The 12,661-nt window shown below is 36.7% G+C and overlaps 1 protein-coding gene across 3 annotated transcripts in view; it reads left to right on the top strand.

The window, feature by feature from the left end:
• CUL4B (cullin 4B) overlaps window positions 1-12,661 on the top strand; it is a 50,176-nt gene that overhangs the window by 18,320 nt on the left and 19,195 nt on the right. For all 3 annotated transcript variants that reach the window (XM_074207185.1, XM_074207186.1, XM_074207184.1), the window contains exons 4-12: window positions 3,709-3,812; window positions 4,259-4,328; window positions 5,480-5,553; window positions 6,234-6,396; window positions 7,031-7,120; window positions 7,387-7,469; window positions 8,046-8,113; window positions 9,363-9,481; window positions 12,096-12,288. In XM_074207185.1, the coding sequence (XP_074063286.1) occupies window positions 3,709-3,812; window positions 4,259-4,328; window positions 5,480-5,553; window positions 6,234-6,396; window positions 7,031-7,120; window positions 7,387-7,469; window positions 8,046-8,113; window positions 9,363-9,481; window positions 12,096-12,288 (964 nt within the window). The remainder of the gene's footprint in view (window positions 1-3,708; window positions 3,813-4,258; window positions 4,329-5,479; window positions 5,554-6,233; window positions 6,397-7,030; window positions 7,121-7,386; window positions 7,470-8,045; window positions 8,114-9,362; window positions 9,482-12,095; window positions 12,289-12,661) is intronic.

Raw genomic sequence — 12,661 nt, 5'->3', positions numbered from 1 at the left:
TGTTCCATTACATTCACATGACATAATTTGTTTAACTGTTCCTCAATTGATGGGTACCCCCTTAGTTTAACTTCATTTTTTCAATGACATCAGCTATACCTTTTCACCAGTTCCCTAAATTTAAATAAGGTTTTGAGGGACTTGATAAAGTTCTTCCCTTTTAGTTCATTAAAACTTTTCTCATTTAGAATTGTTACCATGAATGTCTTAGCGATAGTTTAAAGTGTAAGTTATCAGCATTATCAAGTGCCTTTCTTGTACACAGCATTACAATATCAGGGACATGAACATTTCCAGAGTTCTTTGATGAAATGATGGTAAATCTTTGATAATAGAAGCACACTGGGAATATCAAATGGTAAAGTAGCAACTGATTTGACCCATTTCCTTGCTGTCTAAAGATGCTGAACCTTTCAAAAGCATTGTGATTAAGAGAGTCAGGGTCTGGAGACTTAATCTGTTTGCTAAGATTACTCATTGTATAAAATTTGCTGAATCTAAACCTTCAACTTTCTGATATGAGAATCGCTGTAGTAATAGTATTTATTGTAATGGGATTTTACCATCTCAAGTATCCTGTTTGCCTTGAAAGGATAGCTAAGATTAGAGTTCTTTCATCAAATCGCAATTATCCTTCAACTTTACTTATTCATCTAAGTCTGCTTAATGACCCCTTCATAGAAAAACTCCCAACTCCCAAATCATTCACAGAAGCCATGGAACCAGACATATTGAGAGATTCAGGGCCTGGGAGAAAGACAAAAGTGAAGCATGTATTTCATCATCAGGCATTCATTGAATACGTACTTAGAGCAGGGTACTGGACTAGGGCGCTGGGGTCCTAAGGTCCAAAGACAAAAGAGCCCAAGACAAAAAGGCCGGGGCCTACAAGGGGATTAGAATCAGGTTCAAGAAACAGGACTTTCTCACTCACTAGTGCTCTCTCTCTCTCTCTCTCTCTCTCTCTCTCTCTCTCTCTCTCTGTATATATAATCTATCTATATATATGTATATCTATCTATATGTATATATAAAATCTGTGATCACACATCTTATCAAATGAATGGTAGAGATAAGTGTCATAGGAATAGAGGGAGTGATGATTGCCAGCTGGGGCAGTCTGAGAGTGCTTTTTGGAGACTCTGGAAAGCTTGAATTCAAGGACAGAACAGCTTAGACCAGAAGAGATGAGTGGGGGAGGGCAGTCTAGCCCAGTACCTTTTTGAATGAATGAGGGAATTGCCAGGAGTTGAATGCTTTAGCAGTTTTTCCAGTTGAGAAACTCTTTAGGAAAACTATTTCTTCACTTTATTTTCTGGGAAGATGAAAAAGATGGTTTCGATCTAGTAGATGGGGTTGTTGCCTGAAAAGCTTTTCTCATCCTGGTTTGATCTCTAGATCCTGAAAATTAGAATGTGATTTACAGCATATTTCTTTCACTGCAGCCAAGTGGATTTGGTTGCCCTTTAGAATTCATCAGAACTTTAGTGATCTTCTATGGTGTGCCTAGGACCCTTCTAGGAGATTTGAAGGAGAAAAAGATGTGCCTAGAACGCTTCTAGGAGATTGAAAGAGAAGGTCCCAGATTTCAAGGAATTTAGAATCTAGTAAGGGAAATTAGGCATCCACCTTAAAAAATAGAAAATAGGGTGACTGTTGTCAGAGCTCATATGAGGGGAGATTTCACTTTTGACTGAGGGGCTTGGGGAAAGCCAGGGAGAGGAAGGGGCAAGTATCATTTTGGGGACATATTCTAGCATTAGCTGGAGTGTAGAACAGGTAAGAAAGAAGTGCTAGGAGATAAGACAGCTGTAAACCAGAGAGCGATTCTTCAATGCCATTATTGTCTGGGATAAGCAACTTGGGATCAGTGAAAGATTTGGAGCCGGGGAACATTGTGATGATTAGAATTCTGCTGTAATATGGCTAGACCACTGGACCTAATAATGAAGAGAGAACAGGACTATGAGATACTTAAAAGATAGGAATTGCAAAACTTGGTGTTTCAATGTGGGGGTACAGGTAGGAAATTCTAGGCAGAATTGATGCAGGACACAGGAAATGACTTAAATAAAAATCCTGAATTTGTCCACCTCCAGGGCTACTCTGAGTTTTTCATTTTCAGGAGCTCTCATCTTTATAATGGCAACACCAATTTCCCCGACATCAGAATGATTCTGCTGTTAACTAAAACGGGGAATCAAGGAGGAGGATCAGGTTTCAGAGGAAAGAGAAGTTCTGTTCTGGACTTGCTGTTTGAGGTGTCCACAGGCCCTCAGTTTGGAAACATTCATCTAGCTTATGATGAAGGGAAAAGATGCAACTTCATGAGCGGGATATTAGAGAGGAGAGAAAGAGGGACCAGGGACTTTTTTTTTTTTTTTTTGCTATTGATGGTGGTCTATAAAATTTTATATATTTTTCATTTGTCATCACATCTGAATTCTTATCAAATTTCTTCAAAATCTTTTTATTCTCTGTGACAGCTGTTTTACATTTGAAACGCATTTGGTACACATAACCACGAAACTCCCAGCAACCTGGGGGTTGTCCCTTTTTCTTCTAGTCCAGACATTAAGAAGAGAACGATTTAGCTTCTAGAAAAGTACATGAAATTGCAATTATTTGTCTTAGGATTATCAATTGTACTGTTTTGCATATTTATATTTGGTTAAATATTCTTAAACTGAAATTCCTCATAGTTATATACTGTATCTCTTGTTAGAAGTCCTAGTAGCATTCTCTCCTTTTTCCAGTTGTGAAAAAATTTTAAATTATAGGAAGCAAACTTTTAGCCCAATGTGGGCATTAATCTTTTCATTGAGGTAACAACAGTACCCAGAGAGTTATGCCCACACATGTTGAAGAAAAATGAATTGGGATTTGTAACAAATCAGTGTGTAAGTAGATAGCTTTTGTTTGTCACAGTTGCTGAGAATTGAATCTCCTCGGGGTAGTGTCTTAATCTTATCTACAGATGTGTTCATTTCAGTATAATACTTGACTGAATCTAGTGACTTTTATCTTGATGTATATCTATCCTCAACATAGCTCATTTTTTCAGTAAATATTATAAAAGGCTATTTTGATGTAAATCACTGATAATGTCTTCTATCCTTTCTTGAAAATGGTAGTTGTGTTTGGTCTTTTTTTTAATTAATCTTTTTCCAATTAATATTTATTTTCTTCTCCACATCACTCACTAATTTGAAAAAGAAAAGCAGAACCCTTATAAATATGCAGTCAAGCACAACATATCTCCATATTGGCCATGACCAAAAATATTGCTCTTTCTGTGTATTAGTCTGTCACTTCCCTGTCAAGAGGCAGGGAACATTCTTCAGCATCTCTGGAATCATTGGTGATCAGAATTCTTAAGTCTATCAAAGAACTTTTGACTGAACAAAGGGTAGAGAGTATGGAAGAGAAAATGGACAATTTTTATTATATACCATTTAAAGTTTTTTCAACAACAAATCTAATATAGTAAAAATTATAAGTGAAATAGTTAACTTGGAAAAATTTCTAGCAAGTTTGTCTAATTTCTAAGATTTATTGAAGAACTTATTCAAATTTATGAGAATAAAGTCATCTCCTGGTTGATAATTGACCAAAGGGTATGTTATGAGCAGACAGTGAAAAATCCACTCTATCTAGAACCCTCCAGGTCACTAATAATAAGAGATGCATATCTGTTTAATCTTGCAGGCAGTTGAAAACCTCTGTTCATACAAGATCTCTGCAAGCTTATACAAACAACTGAGACAGATTTGTGAAGAGCATATCAGATCCCAAATTCACCAATTTCGAGAATATCCTTTTGAAAGCACAAACAACACAGCATATTGTCTTTTAAATGCCTTTACATTCTCCACATTTTCAGCCCAGTTCCCTTTAGCTCTTTAGAAAGAGATAGAGCAGGTTTGGGGGATTTAGAACTGTGTGCTGATAGTCTAATTTTACTGTTTGTGAAGTTAGTACCAATAAAGTGCACTTTCAGTCTTGGCTTCTTCCCTCAACAAACTTCCATTGGGAATGGGACTGGGAGAATGAATCTTAAATTAGAAACTGGAAACATGGGACTTAGCCTTTAGAACCACATTGAGAGGAAATAGTGAGGTTATCAAGAAATTGCACTGTATTCTGAGATTGTATTGTGTAGTTTCGTTGTATGGGACATTATTTTTATTTATTTTTAAAGCTGCTTTCATGTATTACTTTGCATTAGGCTGTTAACATTTTCTTAACATCCATTCATGGATTCATTGGACAGTGTTCTGTTTCTAAAGAAGATAGATAAATGCTGGCAAAATCACTGCAGACAAATGGTAAGCTTATAGTTAAGTCAAAAAATACTAGAGTATAAACATAGTTGAATAAATTCAGGGAAGGAAAAAATGAAAATTAGATTTATTTCCAAAGGTAATTTTAAAATCCTAGTAGGTACTTTTTCAATATTGTTTTTGTTCTTAAGTGTTTTTGATATCTTGAACTCTTAAACAGATAGTTGTTCATTTTAGATTAATTTACATATTAAAACTCCACTAAAGTCCTACTGTGATACCCTGTCTCAAGACATGGAGGTGACCCTGCCTTCTTAAAGGCTGTGCCAGTGGAGAGTAAGTTCTGGCAGGCCCTACCAAGCTGGTAGGGCTCTGAGGATGGGCCTGGTAACTGAGTGAGTATTTGTTGGTCAAGACTTAGCCAGCTATATCTAGAAAGAGCCACAGCAACTATCTAAGACAATCTTCTAATTTATAGAAGACTTGGGTTCAGTATAGATGGAAGATGTACCCACACCAATGAAATTAAGAGAGTCTTGGGATTTAGTGTCTTTTGCCCAGTTTTTTGTTTGTTTGTTTTAAAGCTCAGCATTTTGTCCCACTGTAGCATTGGCAGATGTTTTGTATATAAAATCTTGTTTGTGTTTGTGTTTCAATTGTGAGGCCCATCAGTGCATAGAGCCCAACCTTTCTGTTATCCATTTGGATCTCCGTAGAGCTGGTATTCTGTTAAGCAGCCTGGCAGCATGTGGCATCTTAGTGCATTGGAGCCCAGCTATGCCACTGACTGTAACCAAGGGCAAGTAACTTGCCTCTCTGACACTTAAATCCCCACACTGTAAAAGAAGAGGATTTGATTAGGTGATCACTGATATATTTCTAATCTATCTAATCTATTTGGAACCTTCTTTATTCATGCTTTTGGCCACCAATCCACTTCCATTGAGAAGGAGTTAACTCTCCAATATTGGTTCTGAATAAGAAAGTAATTAGGATTATTCTATAAAAGTTCCCTTGCAGAAAAATTCATATGAATAAGATTAATGAGAGAGAGGAATGTTGATTTCACAAGTGTGTGTATGTTTGTATTGCACATACTTCCTGCTTGCTTTCCATTCTCTTCAGACTTGTTTAGGAACAAATGATATTTCAGTCTTTAAAAAAAAATCCATATGATTTATTTTCTTTTCTGGCAGATCATGATCAGGAGCATTTTTTTGTTCTTGGATCGAACTTATGTGCTTCAGAATTCATTATTGCCTTCCATTTGGTAAGAATGCCCTCATATAGATAGGTTTATCTGATACAACTCTTAGCACTCACTTTTGATGATGCACATTGATGATCTTTTCACAAGCCATTTCTGTTTGGCTTTGAACTCTGGTTAGCAGTGTAACTTTCCTTATATTATGATTTATGCTTACTTAAAATATTTTTTTTATTACATTAGCACATGTCAGTGGCCATATTTAAGATAGAACTATGTGTCGAAGGAAACTAGCCTTGTGTTCAAGTGTTTGCTTTGGAATATCCAGAGTAGATAATTTCCACACTAAATCAATACTGACATCATCTGTACTTGGAGAGAGCACTGCAAATTCAATACCAAAATTGGTTGTTTAAAAAAGCTATACTCTAATTTGGACGAATTTTTATTGATCATTCTTTTGCATTTATTAATAATTTGCTTTGAAATTGTGCCAGAGATAGCACCCTAAGAAAACTTAGGCATGGAAAAAACCTGAAGTTTAGGTTTGTTTCTGGTTAATAACAAAAGGTACTATAAATGCATTCTAATAGAATATTAAAAATTTTCCTATTTCACTCTGCCCGTGCATAAACTTTGTAAAGTAGCTGATTCACAGCTAAAAATCATAATTACAATTTGTAGGAAAAGTTAACATTTTCAAAAGTTGCCAATTATTTAGAAAATTATTTGTTGACTTTCAGGGACATGGGTCTAGAATTATTTAGGACCCATATAATTAGTGATCAGAAAGTCCAGAACAAGACTATTGAAGGCATTCTCCTTTTGATTGAGAGGGAAAGAAATGGTGAAGCAATTGATAGAAGTTTGCTTCGAAGCCTTCTGAGTATGCTTTCAGATTTGCAGGTGAGTGATTTTTCTAAAGTCTATTTCTTTTTTTTTTTTTTTTTTTTGCAAGGCAGTGGGGTTAAGTGACTTGCCCAAGGCCACACAGCTAGGTCATTATTAAGTGTCTGAGGACGGATTTGAACTTAGGTATTCCTGACTCGAGGGCTGGTGCTATACTATCCACTGCTCCACCTAGCCACCCCTCTGAAGTCTCATCATGGTGTAGAGTTGACCCTAGTTTCTCAAAAGTTAGGCTAGCAAAGTGAAATTTCTGGTAGGCCTTACCAAGCTGGAAGGGCTCCATCTTTATCCAAGCCTGGTGATGTGACATCTATGTTTTATGGACCAACCTATGTAAATTCAGGGAACTTTGTCATAAGGTTGGCTGCAAGGGATGACATTAACAACTCTCAAGGCTATCTCCTTGGTCAGAAAGGGATTCTGATCTGCCTTTGTGGAGAAGAAGTGCTTGCACTGGTAAAATGAATCACAGATCCTTGAAGTAGACAATGTCTCCACTAAGCAAGTTAGAAGAAAATTTCTAGTTTGATACTTTATAAGCTCAATTTGTAATGGACACATGGCAGTTTCTCCATAAATTTCTTGAATAAATGAATGGATAAGTTGACTTGTTTTCTCCTTTATTTGTTAGATTTATCAGGATTCTTTTGAACAGAAATTTTTGGAAGAAACCAACCGGCTATATGCAGCAGAGGGTCAGCGTTTAATGCAAGAAAGAGAGGTACTTGAAAAGGATGGTTGTTCATCAGACCCCTTGGATGGTTAACTAGTACTTAGTGGAGCCCATCCTTTGAATTTTTTCCCCTGTGTTCTTGTGACACATTTCTCTGTGACACTTGCTGAGTTTCTAAAGGCTATCATTCCAGATTATACACTTGTAGTGTTATAACTAATGATGCCTGTCAGCTTTGTCAGGGGTAGGCCAGGCTGGGCAGTCTTCTGAACAGTTCAAGGGAAAAAGAGGAAGTAACAAATTTGTCTTTGCAGGTTCCTGAATACCTTCATCATGTCAACAAACGCCTAGAAGAAGAAGCAGATAGATTGATCACCTATCTAGATATGAGTACTCAGTGAGTATTGCTATGTGCTTCAGCCTAAATATCATCTGTGTTTAATTTCTCAAATGTTCAATGAGGCATAAAAATGAGCCCGGTGTGTGATTTGGAGGCTTTTTTCATTGATTGGTAAAGTAACACAAGCTGCCAAATGCTTTAATTTGATCTCGTTGAGTGTTGGCTTGTTTTATGTATCCAGCAGCAGAAATTGTGCTAAGAGACTGCTTTGAACTTGGAGACCTTTAGGCTAAAGTTCAGTGGATATTGCTCAGCGAAAACCTATTCCCATGATCCTCTAGTTCCTACCTACTACCAATGAGGGCAGCACAGGCAGCTTCTTGGTTACATTCCTAAGGCAGGAAAAGACCGAGCACAGTGATGCCATAGAATCAATTGATTCCCAGTGCGAATGCCTGCGGCCACGAGCTCTTTCCTTACTAGACTCCAGAAGATCAGGGAGTTTCTACTGGTTGTGAATAAAGAAAGTGGGGACTAATGGAAAATAGCTTATTTCATAGTTCTTTTTAGGAGAGGCTTTAACTCCCCAGTTTTGGGGAATGTCAATAATTCTAAACGTATTTTTTTCTATAGGAAGCCACTAATTGCTACTGTAGAAAAGCAGCTTCTAGGTGAACACTTAACAGCCATTCTTCAGAAAGGTAATTGTTCCAATATAAACAAGAAAAATTGTATTTATTAAAGTGTTTTCAGCAAGTGAGAAATCTGGAAAAGATTTCTCTGTCGAACCAAATACCATGCCAGTATCTCTAAGGAGATATGTGCAGGAGGAGGGCACAAGTTGTAGAACTATTTTTTTTTTCCTCCCCCTCAAGGCTGCATGTCATACCATCCTTGCTAGAAGTCAGGAGTCAAAATGAGTAATAATCATTTAGAACAGAAATGCAAAATGTGAATTCTTGATATAATATATTGGATCATAATATGCAAGACAGTGCTGGGTGTTTGGCACTTGCTGTGGAACCTGTAAAGTTTGAAGCCTGCCTTGGGTTACCTTCTGTAAATTTCATCTGATGACTGAGATTCCCTAGGCTTTTCAGATTTTCAAGACAAACAAGTAATGTTATTTGCCCACCTCTCCTAGGTGTCAAGCATCTGAAATAATGTTTGGAGTATGTTTAAAGATTGAAAAACAGAAAAAGTCGAAAATTGTAGTTGTAGAAAATCTCATTAATTGGCAAACTTGTAAAACACCTTTGAGATCAGAGCCAGATGCCATGAGGGGAGGGGAAACGTTCACTGGAAATCACCTAGATCATGGAATAGACTCTTAGTACATTGGAATGAGATTTTTTTACCAAGCATTATTTATTGCATAAAAAGCCTGGTTAACTAGTCATCAGTTTCTACAAGAGGTCTTTTCTCTGCTTTTTGACTTACCATTGTGCAAATGGAAAAGCTCCCAAGGAAGTAGGTTTAACTGGCAAATCCTGAAGCTCAGTATATTTTACATGTGATTCATGAACTCCTCAGTGGTACATGGTGTACTTCCTGCCTTGTGGTGTGCTAGAGCCACTGATTTGTAGGGCCTGGGCTTTAGTTCATGTTTCCCTCATGTAATTGATTAAGGTTAGTCTCTTTGACAAAAGTTAAACCTTACCTCTGGCCCCAGTATTTATTAAGAGGATGCACTATCCAATGTTGAAAGAAACTGCTCTATGGAAGGAATTACTCGTACCTATTGATACCTCAGTCCAACTAGGGATTAGTCAATTTTCATTTGTAAAAGAATTTTTTAATCTAAAGCACATTTCTGCATGACCACCCTGATAGAGAGATGGTGTCAATCAGATAATTAATAGCTCATGAAGATGTCTGGAGATTATTGTATTCAAAATAAAATTGATGAGTTTGTTCACTTTTTAATGCTTGAATGTTTCAAACATTTAGGTTTAAATCACCTTCTTGATGAAAATCGAATTCAAGATTTGTCTCTGCTCTATCAACTGTTTAGTAGGGTACGAAGTGGTGTTCAGGTTCTCTTGCAGCACTGGATTGAATACATCAAGGTACTAACATACTTAACTTGTGAGTTGATTTTCATCTCATGTAGTAAAAGCAGCCGGCTAAGTCTTCTTTATCTACAGGTCTTCACTACCAAACATTAGGAATTCTAGGAAATAGAAAGTTGAAAATGATCAGTGTGTTAGTTTAGTAAATGTGGAGAGGAGAGGAAAACCTTTTCTTTTTTGGCCCAAATGATTGTGAGTTGGGCCCCCTCCCCTACCATTTTTCTCTACTTTTCCTAAAGCCCCCAAATGCCAATGCCTACTGTTTCTTTTTTTTTTATTTTTGAAAGATTTTATTAGTTTGAATTTTACAATTTCCCCCCTAATCTTGCTTCTCTCCCCCATCCCCCACAAAAGGCAGTTTGTTAGTCTTTACATTGTTTCCATGGTATGCATTGATCTCATTTGAATGTGATGAGAGAGAAATCATATCCTTAAGGAAGAAACATAAAGTATGAAATATAACAAAATTACATAAGATAACATTTTTTAAAATTAAAGATAATAGTCTTTGGTCTTTGTTCAAACTCCACAATGCTTTCTCAGGGTACAGATGGCATTCTCCTGATTGTTGCCCTGTTGGTATGAGCAAGTCCATTAAGGTTGATCATCACCCCCCCCCCCCCCCCGTTGCTGTTGGGATGTACAATGTTCTTCTGGTTCTGCTCATTTCGCTCAGCATCAGTTCATGCAAATCCTCCCAGGCTTCCCTGAATTCCCCTGCCTCCTGGTTTCTAATAAAACAATAGCGTTCCATAACGTACACAGACCACAGTTTATTAAGCTATTCCCCAATTGATGGACATTCACTCAATCTCCAATTCTTTGCCACCACAAACAGGGCTGCTGTGAATATTTTTGTACAGGTGATGTTTTTACCCTTTTCCATCATCTCTTCAGGGTGTAGACCCAGTAGTGATATTGCTGGATCAAAAGATATGCACATTTTTGTTGCCTTTTGGACGTAATTCCAAATTTCTCTCCAGAAAGGTTGGGTGAATTCACAGCTCCACCAACAATGCATTAGTGTCCCATATTTCCCACATCCCTTCCAACATTGATCAGTGTCCTTTCTGTTCATATTGGCCAGTCTGAGAGGTGTGAGGTGGTACCTCAGAGATGACTTAATTTGTATTTCTCTAATAAGTAGTGATTTAGAGCAATTTTCATATGACCATGGATCACTTTGATTTTCTCATCTGTAAATTCATATGGAGAAATAAAAAGTCATGAATCTCCAGGGATTTAATGAAAAAAAAGTACAAAAGAAAGTGGCTTAGCCCTACCTGATCTAAAATTATATTATAAAGCATCAGTCATCAAAACTGAAAATGTCTGGTGTTGGCTAATAAATAGAGTGGTGGACCAGTGGAATAGACTAGGAGCAACAGCAGGAATTGATTATAGTAATCTGCTGTTTGATAAACCCAAAGAGTCCAGCTATTGGGATTAAAACTCTCTCTTCGATGAAAACTGTTGGGAAAATTGGAAGTGAGTATGGAAGAAACTTAGATTAGACCAACACCTCACATCCTATACCAAGAGAAGATCAAAATGGAGACAGGATTTAGACATAAGAAATTGTTATAAGCAAGCTAGCAGAGCAAGGAATACTGTCATATCTATGGAAAGGGAGAGGAAGAGATGGAGAACACCTTTAAAAATGAACTAGACAATTTTGATTACATTAAATTAAAAACCTTTTGTGCAGACAAAAACCACTGTAACCAAGATCAAAAGAAATGTAGTAAATTGGGAAACAATTTTTATGACTAGTATTTCTAGTATTTCTGACAAAGCATTCATTTCTAAAATATACAGAGAACTGAGTCAAATTTAAAAAAAAACAAACAAACCATTCTCCAATTGACAAATGGTCAAAGCATATGCAAAGGCAATTCACAGGTAAGGAAATCAAAGTGATCCATAGCATATGAAAAATTACTCTAAATCACTAATTATTAGAGAAATGCAAATTAAAACAATGCCTACTTTTTTAAAATAAAAAGTTACTAAGGAAATTAACTCTCTGACCTTTAATACAAAAAAAAGGTAATCTTATAAAACATGTCCCTCAATACCAGATACTCTGTGAATATGCTGTGGGATAATATATGGTAATGTGTTTGGGTCCACTAGCTTCAACTTCTTCCTTTTGGATTGCCTCAGTATGGTATAAAGGGGGATCCTGGCTCCCCAAAGGTTCTGCCCCTGGAGTACTGCTTCTGACAGTTCTTAGGAAAGCTGAAAAGAAAAAAGCCCTATGGCCACATTTGACATCTCCCACATCCAATTTTAAGATTCTAGAGCCTCGAGACCAAAACTTTGACATCTAACAAGATGTATATCTAAGACCTGAGGAGGCTGTGATCTGCCAGAAGAGAAAGCTTCTGTATGGATGACATTGTGTCTTTGGAGGGGTTGAAGTGAAGAGAATAGCTAGACAGAGATACTATATTGTTTTAAAAATTAAAAAAAAAAATTAAAAAAATTTGAAAATGACTGTTATGTATGAGTACAATGTTTTAAAGGAACAAAAACTTAATGAAAATTTTTGTTAAGAAGATAAATGTTCAGGTCCAGTGATTTCTCTCTTTGAATTTTCATTTTCTAGGCATTTGGCAGCACTATTGTCATTAATCCTGAAAAAGATAAGACCATGGTGCAGGAATTACTGGATTTTAAAGATAAAGTTGATCATATTATTGATATCTGCTTTATGAAAAATGAAAAGTTTGTCAATGCCATGAAGGAAGCATTTGAAACCTTCATCAACAAAAGACCAAACAAGCCTGCTGAACTGATAGGTATTTTCTCCTCCTTTTTGGAGAACTATCCAATTTTCATGCTATTTCCATGCTACATCTGCTTTAGAACAATACATACACAAACTAGACACTGACACTCAGCTCCTAACTATGAAAACTAAGCAGTTTATGAAAGGCCCTAACTTAGTGACAGTCTGCTCTATGAGGATCATTTCTTCAACCACAGTTATCTGGAAAATTGCCAAGAATTTGGAATTTCTTTAAAAAAAAAAGGTTTTTTAGAACCTTGGCACTTTAGCCAAAGGAGAGTTCCTTGGGCCTTCATTTAGAGGCTGTTTATTCTTATTTTTGAACAGTCCTAATATGTCTAGTGTCTCTGCAGCCAGCAGAATTGCAATCTTGGATCATTAAG

This window comes from Macrotis lagotis, chromosome X (assembly GCF_037893015.1).
Source record: "Macrotis lagotis isolate mMagLag1 chromosome X, bilby.v1.9.chrom.fasta, whole genome shotgun sequence".
Lineage (NCBI taxonomy): Eukaryota > Metazoa > Chordata > Mammalia > Peramelemorphia > Peramelidae > Macrotis > Macrotis lagotis.
This window is presented reverse-complemented; position numbering and strand designations above follow the sequence as displayed.